The sequence below is a fragment of the Mytilus galloprovincialis genome, chromosome 9 (genome assembly GCF_965363235.1).
Source record: "Mytilus galloprovincialis chromosome 9, xbMytGall1.hap1.1, whole genome shotgun sequence".
Classification (NCBI taxonomy): Eukaryota; Metazoa; Mollusca; class Bivalvia; order Mytilida; family Mytilidae; genus Mytilus; species Mytilus galloprovincialis.
In genome coordinates this window covers 14,629,412-14,652,353 of record NC_134846.1, presented here as the reverse complement: position 1 = coordinate 14,652,353, position 22,942 = coordinate 14,629,412, and the positions used below count along the sequence as shown (strand labels likewise).

Below are 22,942 nucleotides of genomic sequence, written 5' to 3'. Positions count from 1 at the left end.
AACCATTTTTCAATCTCTCAAGAACAATAACTCCTGAAGGGTGAAAGTGGAAATCGTCAATATAGAACTTGACCTCCATTTTACCGTCAGTAACAACATATCAAAATTTGAAAAGCTTTGGTTAAAGGATTCATGAATAAATGCACGGTCACTGTTTGGCAGCCACCTGTCGTACATCCCCAAATCAATAACCAATTTATACTAAGTAAATCCAGTTAATTACACACAATAAGAATTTTATGATTTTATTTATATATATTTCACTCTGAATTCATGATCAAATAAATTCTTGATAACATTCATCTATCAACCATTTAATTTAATACAATTATTATTGCAATTCTTAATAAATACAATACATATCTCTTAGTCAAAAACAAGCAAGATAAATAACTCAATTACTGGTTAACTACTGGTCAATTACTGGTACTCCTTTCTGTAAACCAAATCAGATCATCCTGCTATTATAAAACTGTAATGGTTAATTCTAGGCAAAGTTAAGGATGAAATTATCCATTTAAAGTTTTTCTAACACAAACAGGTTCAGGAATGCATTTAACAGAGTTGTACGATTTATTACCAGTTATTATTTGCAACTGGTTTAAGTTGTACCTGTTCTAAAATGCAGACCTGTTCCTATGTCATATGTTAAAATAAAAATTTCAAAAGTGTTTTATTTTCAGCCAAAAATATAATAATCAATTCATTATAAATTTAATCATTTTTATCTGACAGTACAAATACAATTTTCAAATTTTCTTCAAAGTTTTATTGTGTTTCATTCATTGTTTAAAATAAGAGTTTTAAGATTAAAGACTTGTATTTTCTAAATAATATTTGTACAGAATAAAAGAAAAAAAATAGACATGTGGATTATTCATTGCCTGATAAAAAAAAAATAGCTGAATAAAAAACAACCTAGCAATAACAATCTACCATGATAGAATCTAATATTATTCAGTGAAGTATTTTTAAATAAGGATGAATTCTTTGCAATCAACTGACAAATGTAAACAAACAATGCACAATGTGAAGGCACTTTGAGATGTCCTTGTGTCTGTTCTGCATTGATGAAACAATTCAAATAACAGAAGCTATTAGTTGCAATTCAATTTTCTTGTGACCCTCACATAATTAAGAAGGAATCATGGAATCGTCCTATATCAGAAGAATCCAGTAAGGGGAAATTCTACATTAAACAGTCTATTATTTGAACTTGGAATTATTTTCAACTATGGAATTTGCTTGATTTCTTGTTATTTAAATTTTTAATAAATTCCATGATTATTCTGTACTGAAATGTTCTGTGCTGCTCACAACACTTTCTATTACAAAGAAAATAGTATTTTTTCAATAGAATGTACTGTTCCGCGCACAACACTATCTAACAAAAATACATTGTATGGAAAGTGTTATTAACCGCTCAAAAGATCATAATACAAAATAAACATGGAATTTATAAAAAAAAATTTAAACACAAGAAATTATGCGACTTCCATAATTAAAAATAATTCCAAGTTCAAATAATAGCCTGTTATTATTAGAATAATGATTGACTTTACAAAAAATGTTTAATATCAGGAAATACCAATTTCTAAATTTATCTTTGATAATCAAAATAAATTATATAAAAGAATGTATTTATCAAGAATTCCCAACCATAATTTTTTTCTTCTTAAATCTGTTTTTCATTGCTTAATCTCATTTAACGGCTCTAAGTGAGAAAAAAATTGCCTGAAATAGCATAATAAACGGACATTAAAATATCAATGTATAAATGTGTAGTCATTTTCTCACTCACCAAAAAAGTTAACATTGTGCCTTGCAGCAAATATTTTGTGACGTCAATGTGCAGAAAATCCAATGGATAGATGATAGAGAAAATACTATTTAATATAACAAATGATATGAATAGATGTATGGAGATTGGTGAACCATTTACTATAACAAATGATATGAATTGATGTATGGCGATTGATGAACCGTGATAAATACATGGCTGTATTATGAAATTATATGTATACAATGAAAATGTTCATAGGTCATATTTCAGAGACGTACATAATTCCTTGGCAAATTTCAGTACACCATAAAATCTTTGCAAATTAATATTTTCATCTTATGAGAATACTTTAAGTATTCTGAAAGCTTTTATTCATATATAAAATCTGCACACAAATTTCATTTCATTTCATTTTTAATATAAAAAATCTAATTGAACATATATACAAAATTTTTTTTGTAATACATGATTGTTTTATTCAATTTTTTGAAATCCATTTAATTTAGTGTTCCATTTCATCATATCAGAAAACAATTTAACATGCTTTATTAATAAAAAAAAAAGTTACAAAATTGTAGGTAAAAATTATGTAAAAAAATTACATCAAACTTCCAAGATCTCCACCAATGTGTTCAAATATATTTGTGACTCATCGCTACTTTCAATCACCACAGGGATTTAGATAAGGAATACCAGTATAAACAACTCTCTCTCACTACGATTAAACAGACAACAAACATAAAACTGAAAGACTCAACCAAAATAGTATATATCAACCTTATACAACAAAGTATTTTACCACTGTACTTAAAAATATTAGTAAATTGTTCAGTGACAAATATTTCAAGAATATTCAGGACATGGGAAATTGTGAAATGTGATCATGATAACCTTTGCGGATGTATCATACATATGTCATTGAGGAAAAAGCAAATTAATAAATTATTAACACAAATGTAATTAAGAATTGATGTATTCATACCTAAGCCAATTATTATATACTATGTATTTACAATAAATAGAATTGGGGGAATATGAAATATTATACACAATGGTCATGATAATAAAGCCAATTCCATTTCCATTTATTTATTTAATCATTCCTGATAATATATCTAAACATATTTACAAATAGAAGGAATCAAATAGTACTTGTTGAACAGCTTACACAGAGGAGATAGTTCTTGACCTTATTTGGAATACAGTACTAAGGTCATATTTTTGCTCTATTAATTAAATATCAAACATTCAAGATGAACAGTGCAGAAATGTAAAGAGTTCTTTTCCATGAAAGCCAAATGAGTACTTATGTTTGTATCCCCTCATATTATTTAGGTGTAGGTTTTTCAATTTTTTTCTTTCAATTAATTACCATTTTAAGTACAGTGGCAGTCAATAATTACAGTTATTGCACTTCAAATATTGTCACAAGCACATACTACTAAAAACAGAATATATTTTCCAACTGTTTGCTAATAATATAACTCTTTACATAGACTCTTTTACAACCAGGGTCATAACAACACAAACGCCAACCACCTCTTGATCTAAACAATAAATACTGTTGAAAATGTTAGTTATTTGTTTTCTTTTCCATGTATATGTTTACCATGAAGTATTCTTTAAAAAAGTAACGTATATGTTTACCATGAAGTATTCTTTAAAAAAGTAACGTATATGTTTACCATGAAGTATTCTTTAAAAAAGTAACGTATATGTTTACCATGAAGTATTCTTTAAAAAAGTAACGTATATGTTTACCATGAAGTATTCTTTAAAAAAGTAACGTATATGTTTACCATGAAGTATTCTTAAAAAAAAGTAACAAGTTTGAGACCCAATGCATAGACTGCTACACAGAATCATACAATAGACGGAATAGATCAGCTTCTATTGTGTATATATAGAAGAGAATCCAGAAGTATATTTTCTCCGTCATTAAAGCGCTTTAATTACAGTACTATCGATGAAAACAAAACATCAAATGATTCTAAACAACAACTTAGCAGGGAAATCTATGTCAAAACCAGATAACAGCTATTTCAGGAGTAATAGACATAAACATTCAAAAAAGTTGCAACGATTGGTACTTGCATTAAAATATAAACCTGATTAATGAATAAAGTTTTTTTATTGAAAATAGCTGCTAGAATTTTGTTAAAAATATATAAGTTCACATACAAATGCATGCATTATAGCATTAGTTGCACAATTGTTTCAATTATACACACATTTTCATAACTGCGACTTTTACACAAAATGAAATGGCATTGAGATCAACATGGACAAAAATCATGTGACCTGATTACACACAAAACATGGGTATAGCTGTCTGGTTGTAGACTGGTTCCCTGATGATTCTTCAGCAGCACTTTAATACTTCTGGCCAGAGTTGTGTTTCCTGTAGTCTCTATGACCATTGTTCCCACGGTAACTGTTGTGATGACCTTTGTGACCTGAGTGATGATGTTGATGATTGTGGTAAGAATGAGACTGACCGAAGCCATGGTTTCCACTAAAATGCTACAAAAAGTTAAGAAATCTTTGAGTATTAGCTTTATCAATTATCTCTGAACGATACTCTTTAAAATGAATTTTATACATTCTGACAAACAGTTTTAGTTTCTTGTGTACAATTTGGAAATTAGTATGGCGATCATTATCACTGGACTAGTATATATTTGTTTAGGGGCCAGCTGAAGGACGCCTCCGGGTGCGGGAATTTCTCGCTACATTGAAGACCTGTTGGTGACCCTCTGCTGTTGTTTTTATTTGGTCGGGTTGTTGTCTCTTTGACACATTCCCCATTTCCATTCTCAATTTTATTATAAGTGACATAATAATAAGATTTCTGATATCAGAATAAATATATATTTCTTTGAAAGCAAAAGAAGAATACTTCAACTAGGATATTTACTACCATTTAAACATTTCATCCCTGCATACATAAAATAGACCATGCATTTTAAATAGGAAAATAAGTCTTCTTTTAATTATTTCCGTAAAACCATAAAAATATTTTCCTATTGTCAATAGCAACATAAAATTTCTTGTTCAGGATAGAGATGTGGTATGATTGCCAACAAGACAACAATCCATCAAAATTTAAATGAACCTGATGTAAGCAATTACAGCAGATTCCATTGAGTGTGTAGCCAAAGGTAATATCTTTGGTTAGCTTGCTTGTTAGCTGAACCGTGAAGTCATTGTTAGGTTAGGTAAACTCTCTTCTTTAAGAATAGACTAGTCCGACAGAAAACAAATTGATCTGTCTGTTGGACTATGCTACTTTGAAAGGAGGGTAGTATACCTAACCTTACAATGACTTCACGGTTCAGCTAACAAGCAAGCTAACCATAGATATAACCTTTCACTACACACTCAATGGAATCCGCTGTAAAGCATATTCTTATCCTTTGGAAAGTTGTGCTGTAATTTACATGGGTTATTGTAAGACTGTTACCTTTGAGTTATCTTTATTCTTCTCATTCTGGACATATGTAAATACATTGGATCCTTGTAAAGCTGTGTCCGAGTAATGTTGTTTCACCTTTTTGACCTGAAAAAAAAACAACAATTAAACTCTTACTTTTATATAAATTTTGGAAATAGTTCATAATTTGCTGATAAAATCAGTGTAAATGGCTTCTTGGTTAAGATGATATCATTTGGCCAATAAATGTATATCAAACAGCAATACTTTCATCTGTCACTCTGAAATGCTGTAGAAATGGATTTTACGAATTTAAAATTTCATGATTTCTAGAGCCAAACCTCATTGGTGAGATTATTTTGTATTATTCTTGTATTTCTTGAACATTGGAACATGTGGTAGGGTTTAAACTATTGTTTCCATTACCCCCCCCCCCCCCCCTTAATACTCTTTTTATTATTGATCAGTACCTTTCCTGTGTCTATTTCATCATCATAATCATCATCTGACCAATGTCTCTTTCTCTCTTTATCCTTCTCTACTTCTCTGTCTAAGTTGCTCTTTCCTCCATCCCAAGATAAAACTGAAAATACAAGATTTAAATCAGTAAAGAGATAAAAAAAAAAGCTGAACAATTCAATTTTCAATGGTAACAATATGAGCAAACTTGTAAAAAATTATCATATATTTATGCATCATGATAATCTTTTTTCTAAAACCATGTTTTACATAGACTCCTAATGTGTAATCACATGAACAAAAGTGAAGATTATTTACTTGAGGGACCAAAGCTATGCAGTGATGCAAAGTGAAGATTATTTACCTGATGGACCAAAGCTATGCAGTGATGCAAAGTGAAGATTATTTACCTGAGGAACCAAAGCTATGCAGTGATGCAAAGTGAAGATTATTTACCTGATGGACCGAAGCTATGCAGTGATGCAAAGTGAAGATTATTTACCTGATGGACCAAAGCTATGCAGTGATGCAAAGTGAAGATTATTTACTTGATGGACCAAAGCTATGCAGTGATGCAAAGTGAAGATTATTTACCTGAGGGACCAAAGCTATGCAGTGATGCAAAGTGAAGATTATTTACCTGAGGGACCAAAGCTATGCAGTGATGCAAAGTGAAGATTATTTACTTGATGGACCAAAGCTATGCAGTGATGCAAAGTGAAGATTATTTACTTGATGGACCAAAGCTATGCAGTGATGCAAAGTGAAGATTATTTACCTGAGGGACCAAAGCTATGCAGTGATGCAAAGTGAAGATTATTTACCTGATGGACCAAAGCTATGCAGTGATGCAACATGAAGATTATTTACCTGAGGGACCAAAGCTATGCAGTGATGCAAAGTGAAGATTACTCTCCTGAGGGACCAAAGCTATGCAGTGATGCAAAGTGAAGATTATTTACCTGATGGACCAAAGCTATGCAGTGATGCAAAGTGAAGATTATTTACCTGATGGACCAAAGCTATGCAGTGATGCAAAGTGAACATTATTTACCTGAGGGACCAAAGCTATGCAGTGATGCAAAGTGAAGATTATTTACCTGAGGGACCAAAGCTATGCAGTGATGCAAAGTGAAGATTATTTACCTGATGGACCAAAGCTATGCAGTGATGCAAAGTGAAGATTATTTACCTGAGGGACCAAAGCTATGCAGTGATGCAAAGTGAAGATTATTTACCTGAGGGACCAAAGCTATGCAGTGATGCAAAGTGAAGATTATTTACCTGAGGGACCAAAGCTATGCAGTGATGCAAAGTGAAGATTATTTACCTGATGGACCAAAGCTATGCAGTGATGCAAAGTGAAGATTATTTACCTGATGGACCAAAGCTATGCAGTGATGCAAAGTGAAAATTATTTACTTGATGGACCAAACCTATGCAGTGATGCAAAGTGAAGATTATTTACCTGATGGACCAAAGCTATGCAGTGATGCAAAGTGAAGATTATTTACCTGATGGACCAAAGCTATGCAGTGATGCAAAGTGAAGATTATTTACCTGAGGGACCAAAGCTATGCAGTGATGCAAAGTGAAGATTACTCACCTGAGGGACCAAAGCTATGCAGTGATGCAAAGTGAAGATTATTTACCTGATGGACCAAAGCTATGCAGTGATGCAAAGTGAAGATTATTTACCTGATGGACCAAAGCTATGCAGTGATGCAAAGTGAAGATTATTTACTTGATGGACCAAAGCTATGCAGTGATGCAAAGTGAAGATTATTTACCTGAGGGACCAAAGCTATGCAGTGATGCAAAGTGAAGATTATTTACTTGATGGACCAAAGCTATGCAGTGATGCAAAGTGAAGATTATTTACTTGATGGACCAAAGCTATGCAGTGATGCAACATGAAGATTATTTACCTGATGGACCAAAGCTATGCAGTGATGCAAAGTGAAGATTATTTACCTGAGGGACCAAAGCTATGCAGTGATGCAACATGAAGATTATTTACCTGAGGGACCAAAGCTATGCAGTGATGCAAAGTGAAGATTACTCACCTGAGGGACCAAAGCTATGCAGTGATGCAAAGTGAAGATTATTTACCTGATGGACCAAAGCTATGCAGTGATGCAAAGTGAAGATTATTTACCTGAGGGACCAAAGCTATGCAGTGATGCAAAGTGAAGATTATTTACCTGAGGGACCAAAGCTATGCAGTGATGCAAAGTGAAGATTATTTACCTGAGGGACCAAAGCTATGCAGTGATGCAACGTGAAGATTATTTACCTGATGGACCAAAGCTATGCAGTGATGCAACGTGAAGATTATTTACCTGAGGGACCAAAGCTATGCAGTGATGCAAAGTGAAGATTATTTACCTGATGGACCAAAGCTATGCAGTGATGCAACGTGAAGATTATTTACCTGAGGGACCAAAGCTATGCAGTGATGCAAAGTGAAGATTATTTACCTGATGGACCAAAGCTATGCAGTGATGCAACGTGAAGATTATTTACCTGAGGGACCAAAGCTATGCAGTGATGCAAAGTGAAGATTATTTACCTGATGGACCAAAGCTATGCAGTGATGCAACGTGAAGATTATTTACCTGAGGGACCAAAGCTATGCAGTGATGCAAAGTGAAGATTATTTACCTGATGGACCAAACCTATGCAGTGATGCAACGTGAAGATTATTTACCTGAGGGACCAAAGCTATGCAGTGATGCAACGTGAAGATTATTTACCTGAGGGACCAAACCTATGCAGTGATGCAAAGTGAAGATTATTTACCTGAAGGACCAAAGCTATGCAGTGATGCAGTTTTCTCTAAGGTCTCAGCTACAGAGGAGTTTTTACTACCATCCCATGTTGGTTTACTGTGAGAACCATTCTTCTGTCTCTTGTATCCATCTTTTACATGATGGTCCCAAGACTGTACAGGAGCTTATCAAATGAAATAATATGTAAATAAAGAAATCATCAAACTATTTGGTCATTTGTTCAAAAATAAAATAACAGTTATATAATTATTCAAATATTTGATGAAGTGGAGTAACGATTGTTTAGAACTCCAATGTAGAAAATAATGTGATACAACACATATTTCACTATTGTCTATTATGAAAATGATGCCACTTAAATCCGACGACCACATGGATGTTACTCATATCACACGATGACATCATTTCACTCATATGGTACTGTTGTTCTGACTGTGCATGAAATATTTGCTACAAGATGTTTTAAAGCAACCAAAAATTAATCATGCATTACTATGTGCATTTGTAAATAAATAAGTCTTTATTCAATTAAAAAAATCATCTATTATTTAATAACCATTCTAGTCTTGTTCAAGTTTTTTGCCAGATTTGGTTTTTTTTGGTACTGTATACTTAAACACACACCAAAGCCACTCACCACTCTGACTTGTTTTACTGGTCTCAGAGTCTTTTGTTTTACTGGTCAAGGAGTCCTTTGTTTTCTCTACCCAGACAAGTTCTGTACTATCATCAGACTCTGTATCTAGTTTCCTTTTCTTACTGTCATCATGGTGATGTTTTTTATCTTCATCATCCCTATGTCTTTTCTTCTTTTTCTCCCTAAATTCTTCCTCCTCTCTGTCTTTCTTATGTTTATGTTTCTTCTTTTTATGCTTCTTACGTTGTGTTTCCATATCAGAACTGCTGACAGATTCCTGATGTTTAGAATCATCATGATCTTTCTCATGCTTACGTTTCTTCTTTTTATGTTTCTTACTACCTTCTGAAGAATCCGCATTTGATGAAGTTAATAGATTGTCTTTTTCTAATAAAGATTTTGAAGTTAACTGGTAATTGTGGTCGGATCTCACATCTGAAACAGTATCATGAACCTTGACCTCTTCCAACGACTCCTTAAATGTTTCTGCTACATGTTTATGACCTTTTTTAGAGTCTGACTGATATGGGCCATCTGTAACCTTCCAACCAGCATGCTGGCAGTCTGGCACCTTTGGAAATAAAGGAATATCTTTTGAATCCTTGATCTGCCATTCAGTGGTTGAATTATTACTTTCTTTACTGGAATTAGAGCCTCGCGAAGGACTGAGGATCAAATCTTGATTGAGAACATGCCAGTTTGATGTTGCATTAATCTTGGTGCTCGTAACACAAGACAAACTAGATATTTCAAGCAAACTTTTCTTATCAGACATTAAATCTCTGCTAGTATTTATATTTTGTGAATGTCCATTATTTTTCTGTTTCATTCCACCGTTGGATCTGCTCTCTTTTTGTGACGTTTCCAACAAATGCTGATTTCCAGGGACAGAAGTCGTTGCATTCAGTTTCTGATCAAAGATAACACCATTACCATTCCTATGTTTTGCAGAACTTTCATTTTCTACTTTCATTTGATCCATCTGTACTTTTGCTGAAGCTCCATTCATTTTAGTTTGACTAGTTTCTTCCTCAGAATCACTATCACCGTCATAGGGAACCAGTTTTGACTTTCCATTGGGAGATTTTTCATAGGTTGTCACTTTACCATTTTTAATCTGCATAACAATTCTTGGTTTTTCCTTTGGATTTTCATCATGAGGTTTAATCAATTGTTTTGGCCTGATTCCAAAGGCTACCTTTTCCCTGTTTGCAGGGAGGGGTGTTGAAGCTGCGGGTCTTTTTGTGTCATGACTTATGTGAGATATAGATGAAGAAGCACTAGTATGGGGCTTAATGACTGGAGTTGATTTCCTCTGTACCAGCATTCCAACATCATTGCTGTGATGAACTAAAAAAATAAAACATTTTCTCATTCAACTTTCAACTATATAATGAAGACTTTTGACGCCAATTAAATACTGAAGGCTTTGATGCTACTATTCCTTGATCTGGTTCAAATATTTACATTTGCATTGTTTCTGTTTCAATATTAATTGTATGTGCAATATGCTTAACACATTCACATACTTTGAACATTTGAACAATTTAAATTTGTAAATTAGTTGCCCTGGCTAAAGTGTGTAACATATACAAATGAATACATCACTTTCCTTTAAAGATGATTCAGATGTAAGAAAATTGAAACTTTTTTTCTGTAACCTAAGTGGGTATGAAATTGTCTTTACTTGAGCCAGAATTTTTTTTTGAAATGAAATGTTCAGCATATTTTTCAATTATTCCTCTTAGTCAAACTGCACTGTATTCAGAGAGTGGCTTTGAAACAAACTTGTTCAAAAAGATATCTAATCAGGGAATCAATTTGAAACCAATTGGTTAGAAATTAGTGTTCTCTCAGGCTATTAATACTCTGCAGTTTTCAGCCCTACCCATTTTTTTTTTTAAAAGCATGATTTTATATAGTACTATAACTGTTTTATTATTTTCCAAAGTTTTTCATTTCCCTGGCTTGTATGTTTACTTTTATTACATGATTAACAGGATAAATGTCTGAGTGTGTATATTTACCTCAAAATGTCAACTATCGAGAACCCATTTCAATAAAACATAATATAATGGCGTTCTTGCCAATTTTCTACATTTCTTTCTGAGTTTTTTACTAAAACTTCCCAAGTTATAGATTGTTTCATTTGTTGAATGGCATTCCATTGATAAATTCCCACCTTAAAAAAAAGTATAAAGATAGGAAAAGTATACTGGAAGTATTTTAATATATATAGAATAGAACGAAAATACTGCTTCTGAAAGAGTTCTACTTAAATGGCATTTTGAAGGGGGGGATGTTTTTCCTACTAGGAGATACGATTTCATTTGTACATATGTATTTAAATTTGACAAGTTTTAAATTTAATTACACTAATTATCTCATGTGAACACAGTTTGACATGTTTCAAAAACATTTTATAAAAAAATCCTTTTAATCAAACTAGACCTTTTGTCTTTTATAATTTAAAACAACATAGCTTCTGTCTGTTTACATGTTTATAAATAATGTTTATTATATATTTCTTTGTTAAAACATACAATATAATTAACATTACATTTGAGACTTAGATCCTGCCGCAGAGTAAAAAGTGAATCAGTCAAATATAGCAAGCTTATAACTGGTTTATAATAGTCCCGGGAGAACACTGAGGGCTTGACTGTAAAAGTATGAAAGAACTGATCTTGCTGTTTGTGTATATGCCTTTATAGAACTTTTTTGTATTCAATGTGCTGCACTGCTCATCCAAAAGGTTTGATAAAACGGTATATATATATATAAAGTTTTTTTTTTACCTTTTATTCCATTTACAGCTGTGGTGAATTTGTTGTTTATGTGGTTATTAGGTTGAACTGGTCCAATAAGATGTGTCTGTAAAACACAAAGAAAAAAAAAAATTCAAATTTTCATTATTTAATTTTCCTTTATTAGGCTAAAATTAATAGCAACACAACAGGTACCTGATATAATGTATCTCAGGTTTGCATTTTACTGATTTCTCAGTTTTACATTTGAGATTTTCTCAAGAAGATTTCACTGCATAATCCACAATACACTCTGTTATAATATCAATTCTATAATTCAACTTAAAACTGTATTTCCAAAATTGACCTTTATACTTAAGAATTGTGCTACTTGTTACCACATTTGTAAACATATTTTACTGTTAAAAAAACCTTGTTTATTTACCTTTTGTTTCTGTGCAGATGGTTTAACTTTACTGTAAAACAACAGATAAGCTTCAGAAGATAAGACTCTAGAAGCACTGACCTGGGTAACCTATAACATGTAAAAAAAACATGCATTAACATTTAATTTCCTTTGATAAAATTTAGACAATTGGACATCTTAAACAAAACTTACTTCTTATAATCATTATCAATTACAAATACAAAAGTAAATTGTAAATCCTATGGTTGAAAAATATTGGCTTTATGTTTACAAAGTTTAAGAATTTTTATTAGGACTGAGAAGAGACAGCTCAATTACTTAAAACATTTTCATAGTAATGTAGTAAACGTGACAATAATAGTAAATGGCAAAACTGAAATCAATGTAAGCATCATGAGGAGAAATAAGTTCCAACATATCTTTATGATGGAAAGTTTTGATATCACTGTAAATGATACTTCCATCAATTTTCAATGGACTTCACGGTGATAATTTTCAGCTAAGAGTACTCTACTATAATTGGGTTTTTTTCTGTTTAGAATGAGAATGCATTGATGTCATAAAATTATCTTTCATTTTAACAAAATGTGTAAACTCAATATCTAATTATAACGAAGAGCTGGTCCATAAAATACTATACAGGGGGGGGGATAGTATTTTCTGGAACAGCCCTTATCTGGACAAAATATTCCGTCAAAAGACTGTGGCAGGCAGATTTCTCTATAATATAAATGAGCGAGTGGAACTTACCATAGAATCATTCATGCAGTACCATACTTGACTTGGAGACTTTACATAGCAGTAGTAATGACCAGAATTACAATGTACTCCTGAGTGTACCAACACAGCATATAGACTGTACTGAACAGGTTCACCCTGAAACAATTATATCAAGACCATAAGATGAAAGTGATGTGCTTAATAGTCAATTTTGGAGTAAATAATATCAAATAGCTTTGAAATAGCACTGTTTCTCTAAAATTATCACGCAATATTATTATACATTCTGTTAAATAAAATTTAACACAACATATTCAGCTTTTATAGGAATGGAAAAAGATTAGTACATAGAAATAGAAAATAATTTAATTCATTTGATCTTACAGCTGTGATTATTTACCTGTCTAACACTCATGTAGGGTCTGATGTTTAACTTTTCAGGAAAGTTGACATGTCTGGTTATTTTACCCATCATTCTATGGAAATCAAACCTGTGTTAAATAAAAATATTAAATCATATAAAATATAAAATTAAATAATTTGATTGATATGAAAAGGAGAATCCCTAGACATGATCATATCTTAATATGTTGTCATTTAAAATGCATTCAATAATTTTTATGACTCTTGGAGATTTATAGCTTATATCAAATTTGTAGATTCAGGTCTACCCATGAAAAATGTATAAGGAACTCTGTCATTAGAAGTGGTTTTCTGTGTGTGATAACATAGTGATATTGATGTGTACCAGAAATCTTTTCATCTTTTTCATTCAGACCTGTATTCAAGATATAAAACAACATTATACCAACCTTTTAAATGATATCGTTAATACATTCGGAGGTTTATGAACTGAGAATCTTTTCTGAGCTGGTACTTTCTGTTTACATCTACAATAAAATGTATCATGGTAAGAGATTGATACATAACTAACAACAAACTTTTATAATATACATCATTAAATGGTTTCTAAAGGCTTTCATTTGAAGAGTGATTTTGTTTTTAATCCTTCTCCAGTTTGACCATTTGATGAAAAAGGAATAAAATGTTACTTCTTTGCACATCAAGAGAAACTATCAAAATTTCTCAACAAGCCTTTATAACAGTATCTTATTAGAAACAATAACAATTTTCGATTATAAAATGGGTGTGCATATTGAAGCAAGGTCAAAAGTATAATCATTGCTCTGCTTCATATGTATAATCATTGCTCTGTTTAAATCATTTTTTTCTTCTTCATCAAGCCTAAATTCTAACCTATTGCACTGTTTACCTGTAGATAATATTATATATTACTCACTTGGTACACATGTAAGCGTTGTCATTGTCTAACATCTCAGGATGAACATACTTCTCAAAAGCTTTCTCCAGTGTCGGTACATTCTGAAAACAAATCATTAGTTATTATCAGTGTTCAGGAATATCATATTTACTCAACTTATTATTCATTCTTTCCTCATTTTTTAAAAATTAACATCTCTTCAGTTTTGTTGTAAATTGGCATGGATATCCAAAGTAAAAATGTGAACATCATCAAAAATTAAATTATTTATCTTTATCTCTTTATTGTGTAATCATTATTGAACATTGAGCAAACAAATTTTAGACAATAATAAGTCTACCTCATACCAGATGCTGAAGTGCAAATAATCACTCTTGTGATTGTTTCATAAGCAAAATACAACAGATAAAAATATAAAAATATAAATGCTTTATACTTTAATTTCTTTATCCATTCATTATTAACCAGTAAAAACTTTTATTTTCCATACCTTGATATCTAAACTTATGTCCAGAAGGGGATCAAATGTATTGGATCTCTCTTTACACTTCAAACATTGGACTGAAATAAAAAAATACAAAGTATTACAAATTTTACATATTCAAATAAATTTCTTTATCCTCATAAAATCATCTTTTTGGTAAATGTTCCATACATTCCTTATTGAATTCAAGCAGATCTCTTTCTGTCATAAAAGCATTTTCATGAAGCTTAAGTTATAAACAAATTCAAATAAGTTTTGTTCCCATTCTTTCAGCGAACTTACTTCAATTTCAAAGCATTTAATTTCTTTGTACAATAACAAAAGAGGCTTGAAATTGTATCAATTAGTTCTGATATCCTTTCAATAATGTAATAATACAAACACTTATACATACCCTGGCTTCGTAGAAATCCTCCAAAAATCTGATTCACAACTGTTGTTTCTTTGCTGAATTTGTCCAACCTGAAAGTATACATTTATTCATCATGTTCATAGAACATTACTAATATTTAATAGACAAGATATGGTGAACTGTTAACCATTTTTGTTGTTCTTTTATAAATAATATAATATAAATGAGGAATGTGTCCATTAGCCCCTGTTTGTATATAATGTAGGGACACAACTCTAAAATGGAAATGAAAATTCAGAATTTTTATTCATTGGTAAAGGGGAATAATTCCAGAACAGTAAAAGTGGTGCCACCATAGTTCAATTAACATTTAATTGTGGCAAATTAAAGTAAGAGAACGAAAACAAATTTTGACAACTGAGTTTTTAAATATTTTTTTGTCATATTTTCTAACTTACTTAGCATATCCATTTAAATTGCTATGACAGGACTTCTGTAAGGCTTCCACCAGATAGCGTAGGAATTCATGAGCATCTTCTTGTCTTCCCCAATGCATGTGTTTGGCAATCACTACAAAATAGTAGTACAAAATAGTTCAAAGATAATTAAAAGACTATTCTAATTTTATCCTGCGAGGTTGTTGTGCATAGGAAAGAACATTCAATGAAACAAACATGACAAATAAGAGGATTTTTTTTCTAAATATTTGTTAAGATAATTTTCGATTTTCAACATACATACTGCTAAATAAAATTATTGTACACTGATTAAAACAGGAAAATGTGTGAGTGCAGTCATATTGCTGTTAATATATGCAATTATTTGACTTCAATGTACAATCTTTACAAAATTTGGGGTGTGTAATCTCTAGTTTTTGTTTTAAGAAATTTAATTTCAAATATTTCTACAAATTTCACAACAAGATGTTTGGTCACAGACATTTAACAAATAATTTCCTTCATCTAATATTTCTACATTGTGCCATCAATTTTGACTTACACCTAAGCTTCTGTAATATTGACTGTGGTTTAATAGCATTTCCATAGTTCTCATAGCATCTTTTGATGTGCCTCTGTAACTCGCACATCATACAAAATCCAGCTTGTTTACCTGTAAATATAGAAAATGAAAGGGGACTTAATTATTATATCTTTTATTTTACATTTATATCATGTTTATACTATAGATGCCGACCCCCTTTTGACACAATCAGTAACAATCTATAAAATTTTCCGTAATTTTGAAAAGTTTTCAGTAATCATTCAAAAACGTGCATTTACCCCAAAAAATATTGACTAGTGCATGTAGTGGTTGCAAAGTGATGTGCACTAACATGTTTCGTTAAACATGTTATCTGTAGTATGTATTCCTTTCATTAATTGTTCAGACGTTCTCCACTCGTACATTTTTTAGTTTTATAAGGAGAAGAAGAGAAAGGGGGAAAGCTACTTCATCAAATGCAAGTCAGTTAGTTTCCAAACCATAGGTTGATAACTCCAGAGAAACCAGAAGCATTACATTGGTGTTTTCTAAATAAAAAGTAATGATAAAAATCCATGTTTTACAAAATTGAACGGCGATGGCTGGGAATCTGTAAATATTCGACTTTGACGTGATAGCGTAGTTTTGATTTGAAATTTGAAAAATTATGGAAAATTTGTAATGGTTGGCATCTATGTTATACACAAGTAACATAACAAAATAATTCTGTATTGTGATCAAAGCAGACCATTTCCATTTTCTCGATGTGAAAAATGTAACAAATGAAGATGAAAAGAATCGGAAATTACTGCAAATTAAACTTTTTCAACCCCAATTTTTGTTCAAGAAATAAGAACAGACATACATGTGGCGAGGTTTAACAGGTCTACAAAATATTATATTACTTACATGAAGAATTGTGTTCATCACTCATACAATAATTAACCAGTGGTGCTGTGTAAGTCAGGCATTGTAGTGTAGAGTTAAGAAAGCAAGTGTTGCCCATGTTAACTAGACCAGCCCCTATCCTCTGAATCTTTCGCCATTCTAACTTGACGTTCTCCTCTGGGTACAACACTACTTTTGGTACAGGAAAACCATCTTCAACGTCTCCTGAACCATTCATTTTACGTTCTGAAAATTGATTTGTAGTTCACATTAAAGTAAGGCCAAAAAAAAAATAGGTGTGTTTCCTGTTGCATGCCCCAAAAAATTAGGGTCGGTAGGTAGGTATTTTTTTTTTTTTTTTTTTTTTACTGGCCTGCTTCGGTTGTTTTTTGTGTATTTTTATAATCAGTTTGTTATTCTTTCAGGTTATTTTCATCAGTTCATTGTATAAAGTATACAAGATATGAATAGTCCATGTTCAAAAGTTGCAGAAGACTTGGCCAGGACTTCCAGCTTATAAAATTTTCTAACACACTTTGACTGATGGCCATAGCAGAAGCCATGCCGTTGTTTGACTTCAATCTGTATCACACAAATGCTTACTGTATTAAAATTTTATTTGAAATCAAACGTTTAAAAGATGCCATTCAAAGGCTATACTAAACAAAAACCGTTTCCGGAAAAAAACGAAAAAAATCCGGATTTTTTTTTTTTTTTTTTCTGGGAAAAAAAAGTTAGGGTCGGCGCCAAAAAATTAGGGTCGGTCGGGCGACCGGAAACACACCTATTTTTTTTTTTTGGCCTAACAAACGAAAGAAATTATTTTTTCTCAAAACATTTTTTCTTGAAGTAGAAATGTATGTATATTATATATGAAACAATGACATGGTTATAAATACGTGTTTGTACTGTTTGCCTATCAGTCTTCTTCTTTTTAAGCCATGGTGTTAACGGTTTATTTCTCCACTTAGTTTGAATGTACCTGTCATATCTTTTACCCTTCTGTTTTAAATCAATTTTCTTAGAGTTTATATATTGTTAATGTTAAAAACTTTGCCTCCATGATATACTGACCTTTCTTATGCTCAGCATCTCCACAGTCTTGATTGTTCTGAGAAGGGTTTAAGGGTATGTACTTCTTTCTTAATGAATCAATTTGCAATGAATATGGTTTCTCAGCAGGTTTGAATACAATCTGGGTCAGTAGAATCCTTTTAGATGATGAAGTAATATCACTATCTAAATCTCCACCTCCAGAAAGGGACGACTTTAAAGTCTCCTCAATTTGGTAGATATTGTCAGAAGAACTTGCAGGCATAGCATTGATAATTTAATCCAATCTGAATAAAAATAAAAGAAGAAAAAAGAATAAATCAAAGTTTTGGAATTAAATTTAGGTAATTACTATAAATTACATAGGAGTTAAAAAAAAATAGCAGAAGTCATAAAACAAAAAATAATGCAGATGACCAATAAAATAATTAACTCATAAGTCATGTGAACAAATAATTAGTAGCTAGTCTACTGATAAAACAGCAAGTGTGTGTAGTACAATGTATGTAACACATGTTACACTAAGATCATCAAGGTTATTGTACATGTAATTGTTTGTTTCTTGTGATTCAGATGTTAGTTCAACTGGTTGGGAACAACTCCACAAATGAGACTGTCGAAGAAAAAGAAAAACTTTTTTTTTAACTTATAAGCTGGGGAAAAATTAGTTATGTTAGGAACAACTTTCCTAAAAGAGAGATTCACTTATTTTTATTATTACAGAAGATATTAGTCCATGAATATTACAAAGTACTTTTTTTTACCCTATAATACCAGATAGACAATGACAAGACATAAAGTTCTATGGAAAAAATCTCTTCAAATACTATTAATAGTAAAGTTCTATGGGAAAAATCTCTTCAAATACTATTAACATGATTAATATTTATATGTACTAAGAGGTGATTTTAACAAACAACCAGATGCTCCACAGGGCGCAGCTTTATACGACTGCAGAGGTTGAACCCTGAATAGTTGGGGCAAGTATGGACAACATTTAAGCTTGATACAGCCCTGAATTTGGATTGTGATTAAATAGTTGACACAACATAGGTTTCTGACACAGAATAAATTTCATAGATTTATATTTACTTTTACTAAAGTTAGAGTGCGAAAACCAAATGTCTTCGGACGACGCTAATGTGATACTAATAAACGACCAAAAAATTTTCAATTTTTGCGGTTGTATAAAAAATCACTTGAAATGTACGCCACATAAAAAAGTCATTACATTGATGGGTTGTTCCCAACCTGTTCAATGTTAATTTTACATTGACATAATCTTCTTGATTAAATGCAATTAGATCTGGTAAAAATCAGAAAGAAAACATCGATTCCTCACTTCCAATCAAAACAAAAACTAGATCTATATTTCACAATTCAAGCAAATTATGAATTCTACACTCGTTAATCTTGGATGCTAACTGTAATTAATACATTCTTAACTATTGTTGGGAATTTCCATTTTGTTTTAACATAAATTGAGGCTGTTATTTTTCTCGTTTGAATTTTTTAACATTTGTCATTTCAGGCTGACTATGCAGTATGGGCTTTGCTCATAGTTGTTAATTTCTGTGTCATTTGGTCTCTTATGAAGAGTTGTCTCATTGGCAATCATACAACATATTCTTTTTTATATACAAGACATTGATGAGAATAAATAATACTTTCAGTCGACAAAATAATAAGATATTATCATGGTTTACTTTTTTTAAAATTATTTGGATGGAGAGTTGTCTCATTGGCACTCACACCACATCTTCCTATATCTATCAAACTATTTATGTTTCCAGTCCTATAAATTGTACCAAAGACAATGACCCCAAATTTTGCCTCATGTTACACATCATACACCTGCCAACCCTCCATATATTTCATATATTTAACTTGAAAATGTTGTTCACACAAAATCTCCACCTCAGCTTTCATAGCTGAGAGTGATACATTTTTTTTTATCTTCCCCTTAGAAGGTTTCAGATGTTGGCAGGTACACACCCAAAACGTTTTTATTAAAAGTTAAATTCCACATTAAGTCAACAATTATGTAATTTTGAATACACATCTTCCAATTACGTATGACTATTTTTGTTACATTTTCTATGTATCATGTGTATTTAAGGGATATACTACATGTACTACTACTAGGGAATATTTGGGGATCAGCACATGTGAACTGTTTGATGGACATTGATTGATGTTTACAATTATAGCCTAGGAAGCCAATACAACTTATAATGTACAAATATTACTACACATGTAGGAAAAACATTAGAATCCAACATGGTACCACGAAATATTAGAAAGCAATCAACATAATGCAAAGAAAATATCACAGTAATTAACACGAGCTATAGTCGACAGCATGGCTTCTGTCAACTGCGCCGGTTTCCTCCCTTTGGGAGCTACAACTGAATTTATACGAGCCGACAAATATTGACATTATGTTGTAAAGAATTAATGGTATCAATTTAAAATACAGGAGTATTTATTGATAGTTAGAACACGAAATTTCATAACATAAACCTACCTGAATATAAATCCGATGCATCAAAATGCAACATCCGGGGATTTGTAGTAATGATTGTTCCTTGCGCATGCTCCGTAACTACAAAACAAGCTAAAATAAGTCGTTCAGTGTTCTAACTACGTCCAAAAAGGGTGCGCAAAATATTTGAATACAATAAATTTTGTTATTATTTGTTTGAATAATTTTTATAAACCATATTCAAGTAATTGATTTATTTAGGTATTAAAAATTATAAAATTTGTTCATACTTTGCAAAAATGTATTGATATAATATGTTCAAAAACATAACAAAAATATTGTTCACCAGTCATTTTCTCAAGCTACAGGTTATGACCAAAAAAAGTGTTACATTTTGTATGGGTTATACAGGGAAAACGCATCATTATGAGATTGGAAGCTAAATGGGTTCTTTTAAATGAAAACATTAGTTATCTGCATTCCTGAATCAAGTTTTGCTACATTGTAACTTGATAGAAAATCTGGACCTTCTAAGGTTCTCTGTTTTTTTCACAATCCAAGCCATGACAGGGAAAGACACTCATACCACCTGAAAAAGTATAATGCCGTGATCCATTTATTACTTATTACCTATGATAATATTTATATATGGACTTATTTCACAGGCACTTGTCTTTGAAAAAAAAAAATACCAATATGGTTTAACATGTTTAAAATATTAAAACATACAGGATCATATAGGTATTTTTTTTAAGGCACGTACCTTTGACTCAGTTTCATAATAAATAGCACGAGTGAGTACTTGACACGATAAAAATTATATAAACAGTACGCAACTTAATAAATTTGGGAATAGAAAATTGGGAATGTGTCAAAGAGACAACAACCCGACCATAGAACAGACAACAGCCGTAGGTCACGAATATGGCTCTTCAATGTAGCGAGAAACTCCCGCACTCGTAGGCGTCCTTAAGCTGGCCCTAAACAAATATGTATGCTAGTACAGTGATAATGGACGCTATACTAACTCCAAATTATACACAAGAAACTAAAATTTGAAAACCATATAAGACTAACAAAGGCCAGATGCTCCTGACTTGGAACAGACGCAAACATGCGGCGGGGTTAAACATGTTTTTTGAGATCTAAACCCTCCCCTATGCCTTTAGCCAATGTAGAAAAGTAAACACATAACAATACGCACAGTAAAATTCAGTTCAAGAGAAGTCCTAGTCCGATGTCAGAAGAGGTAACAAAAGAAAATAAACAAAATGACATTGAATACATAAATATAACAAACTACGAGCAGTTACTGACATGCCAGCTCCGGACCTCAATTAAACTGATTGAAAAATTATGTCTTCATCATAATAATATCAGGCACAATCTCTCCCGTTATGGATTTAGTATTATACCATCATAAAACATATTTGAAGATCATAACCCTTGTCATGCCAACAACTGGTTTTTAAATAAAGGTGTTTAATTCCGATGCAAAGGCCCTTTAAGTGAATCAATATTAAAGCCAAAATATGCAATCTTTAATGACCTGACAATCTTCAGTATCGTAAAGTTCTATATCCCTTCTTTATAAGTCTGTTTAAAGATTCTGTTAGCTTTTGAGGTGAATACTGACATTTTTGTGCTTTGTAAAGAATATTTTCATAAGAGATTGGATGTGAAATACCTGAACGTATAAGATGTCTGCATGTTGAGTTATATTTACGAATGATGTCCTTGTACCGATGATAAAATTTAGTAAATGTTTGACTAGTTTGTGATATCGAAAATCCTGGTGTAATGATTCTCAGAAGCTTTAAGTTCCTGCAACTCTGGATATATTAAAGTTAAAGGCATACATAGTATGAAACGAGTTTTTGAAGATTATGATGTTAAGGAAATTAAGTTAAGAACCGGAAATACGTGCACTTATAATAAACAATTCCTCAAATATAATATTTTACAATATAACAAGTGTGGATATAATGTTTGGATATTTGACAGTGTTTTTTGACAAAATGACTTCTCTGTTTTTCCCCATAGGGTTCTATTGCGACAGTCAACCAAACACTGAAAATATCAGTGTTTTTGTATATAATATTTAGTCTTAATGGTCAAGACTGTCATTGAGGAGACACTACTTTATAAATCAGTGCCGACCTTTCATAGATTTTATTTAGCTATAGACATTGCTTTTAATATCAATTCTACATATTAGCCAGCCTACTATGAGTGCTTCGTATATATATTGTGTACATTCCTGTAAATACATTTTGTGCATGTGACACGTTACGTTTGAGGATTCCTTTCAATATCTCAACTTTGAAATAACTTCTATGTGAATACATTAAATTTGTTTAGAATAAAGCTAGCTGAGTGTACCCCGACACAAGAGAGATTTACATAAAAAGACAGAAAA

The 22,942-nt window shown here is 31.7% G+C and overlaps 1 protein-coding gene across 1 annotated transcript; it reads right to left on the bottom strand.

The window, feature by feature from the left end:
* Window positions 1-229: 229 nt before the first annotated feature.
* On the bottom strand, window positions 230-20,634 carry LOC143044485 (uncharacterized). The gene is made up of 18 exons (XM_076216528.1): window positions 20,566-20,634; window positions 18,060-18,325; window positions 17,007-17,231; window positions 16,116-16,226; window positions 15,575-15,686; window positions 15,159-15,226; window positions 14,771-14,841; window positions 14,299-14,381; window positions 13,811-13,888; window positions 13,399-13,489; window positions 13,029-13,154; window positions 12,297-12,386; window positions 11,903-11,978; window positions 9,105-10,454; window positions 8,478-8,630; window positions 5,687-5,799; window positions 5,247-5,342; window positions 230-4,306 (listed from the first exon to the last, which is right to left on the bottom strand). The coding sequence occupies exons 2-18, from the start codon at window positions 18,301-18,303 to the stop codon at window positions 4,157-4,159; spliced, it is 3,237 nt and encodes a 1,078-aa protein (XP_076072643.1). The 5' UTR covers window positions 18,304-18,325; window positions 20,566-20,634; the 3' UTR covers window positions 230-4,156.
* Between the last annotated feature and the right edge of the window lie 2,308 nt (window positions 20,635-22,942).

Excerpts from the sequence above, each read along its gene's own strand:
- LOC143044485 (XM_076216528.1), bottom strand. The coding sequence starts at position 18,303 with ATGCCTGCAAGTTCTTCTGACAATATCTACCAAATTGAGGAGACTTTA. Across the intron at positions 10,455-11,902 it reads AGCTGTAAATGGAATAAAAG|TTCATCACAGCAATGATGTT; the intron begins GTAAAAAAAAAA and ends TTATTTTTTTAG. Across the intron at positions 4,307-5,246 it reads AGAATAAAGATAACTCAAAG|CATTTTAGTGGAAACCATGG; the intron begins GTAACAGTCTTA and ends AACTTTTTGTAG.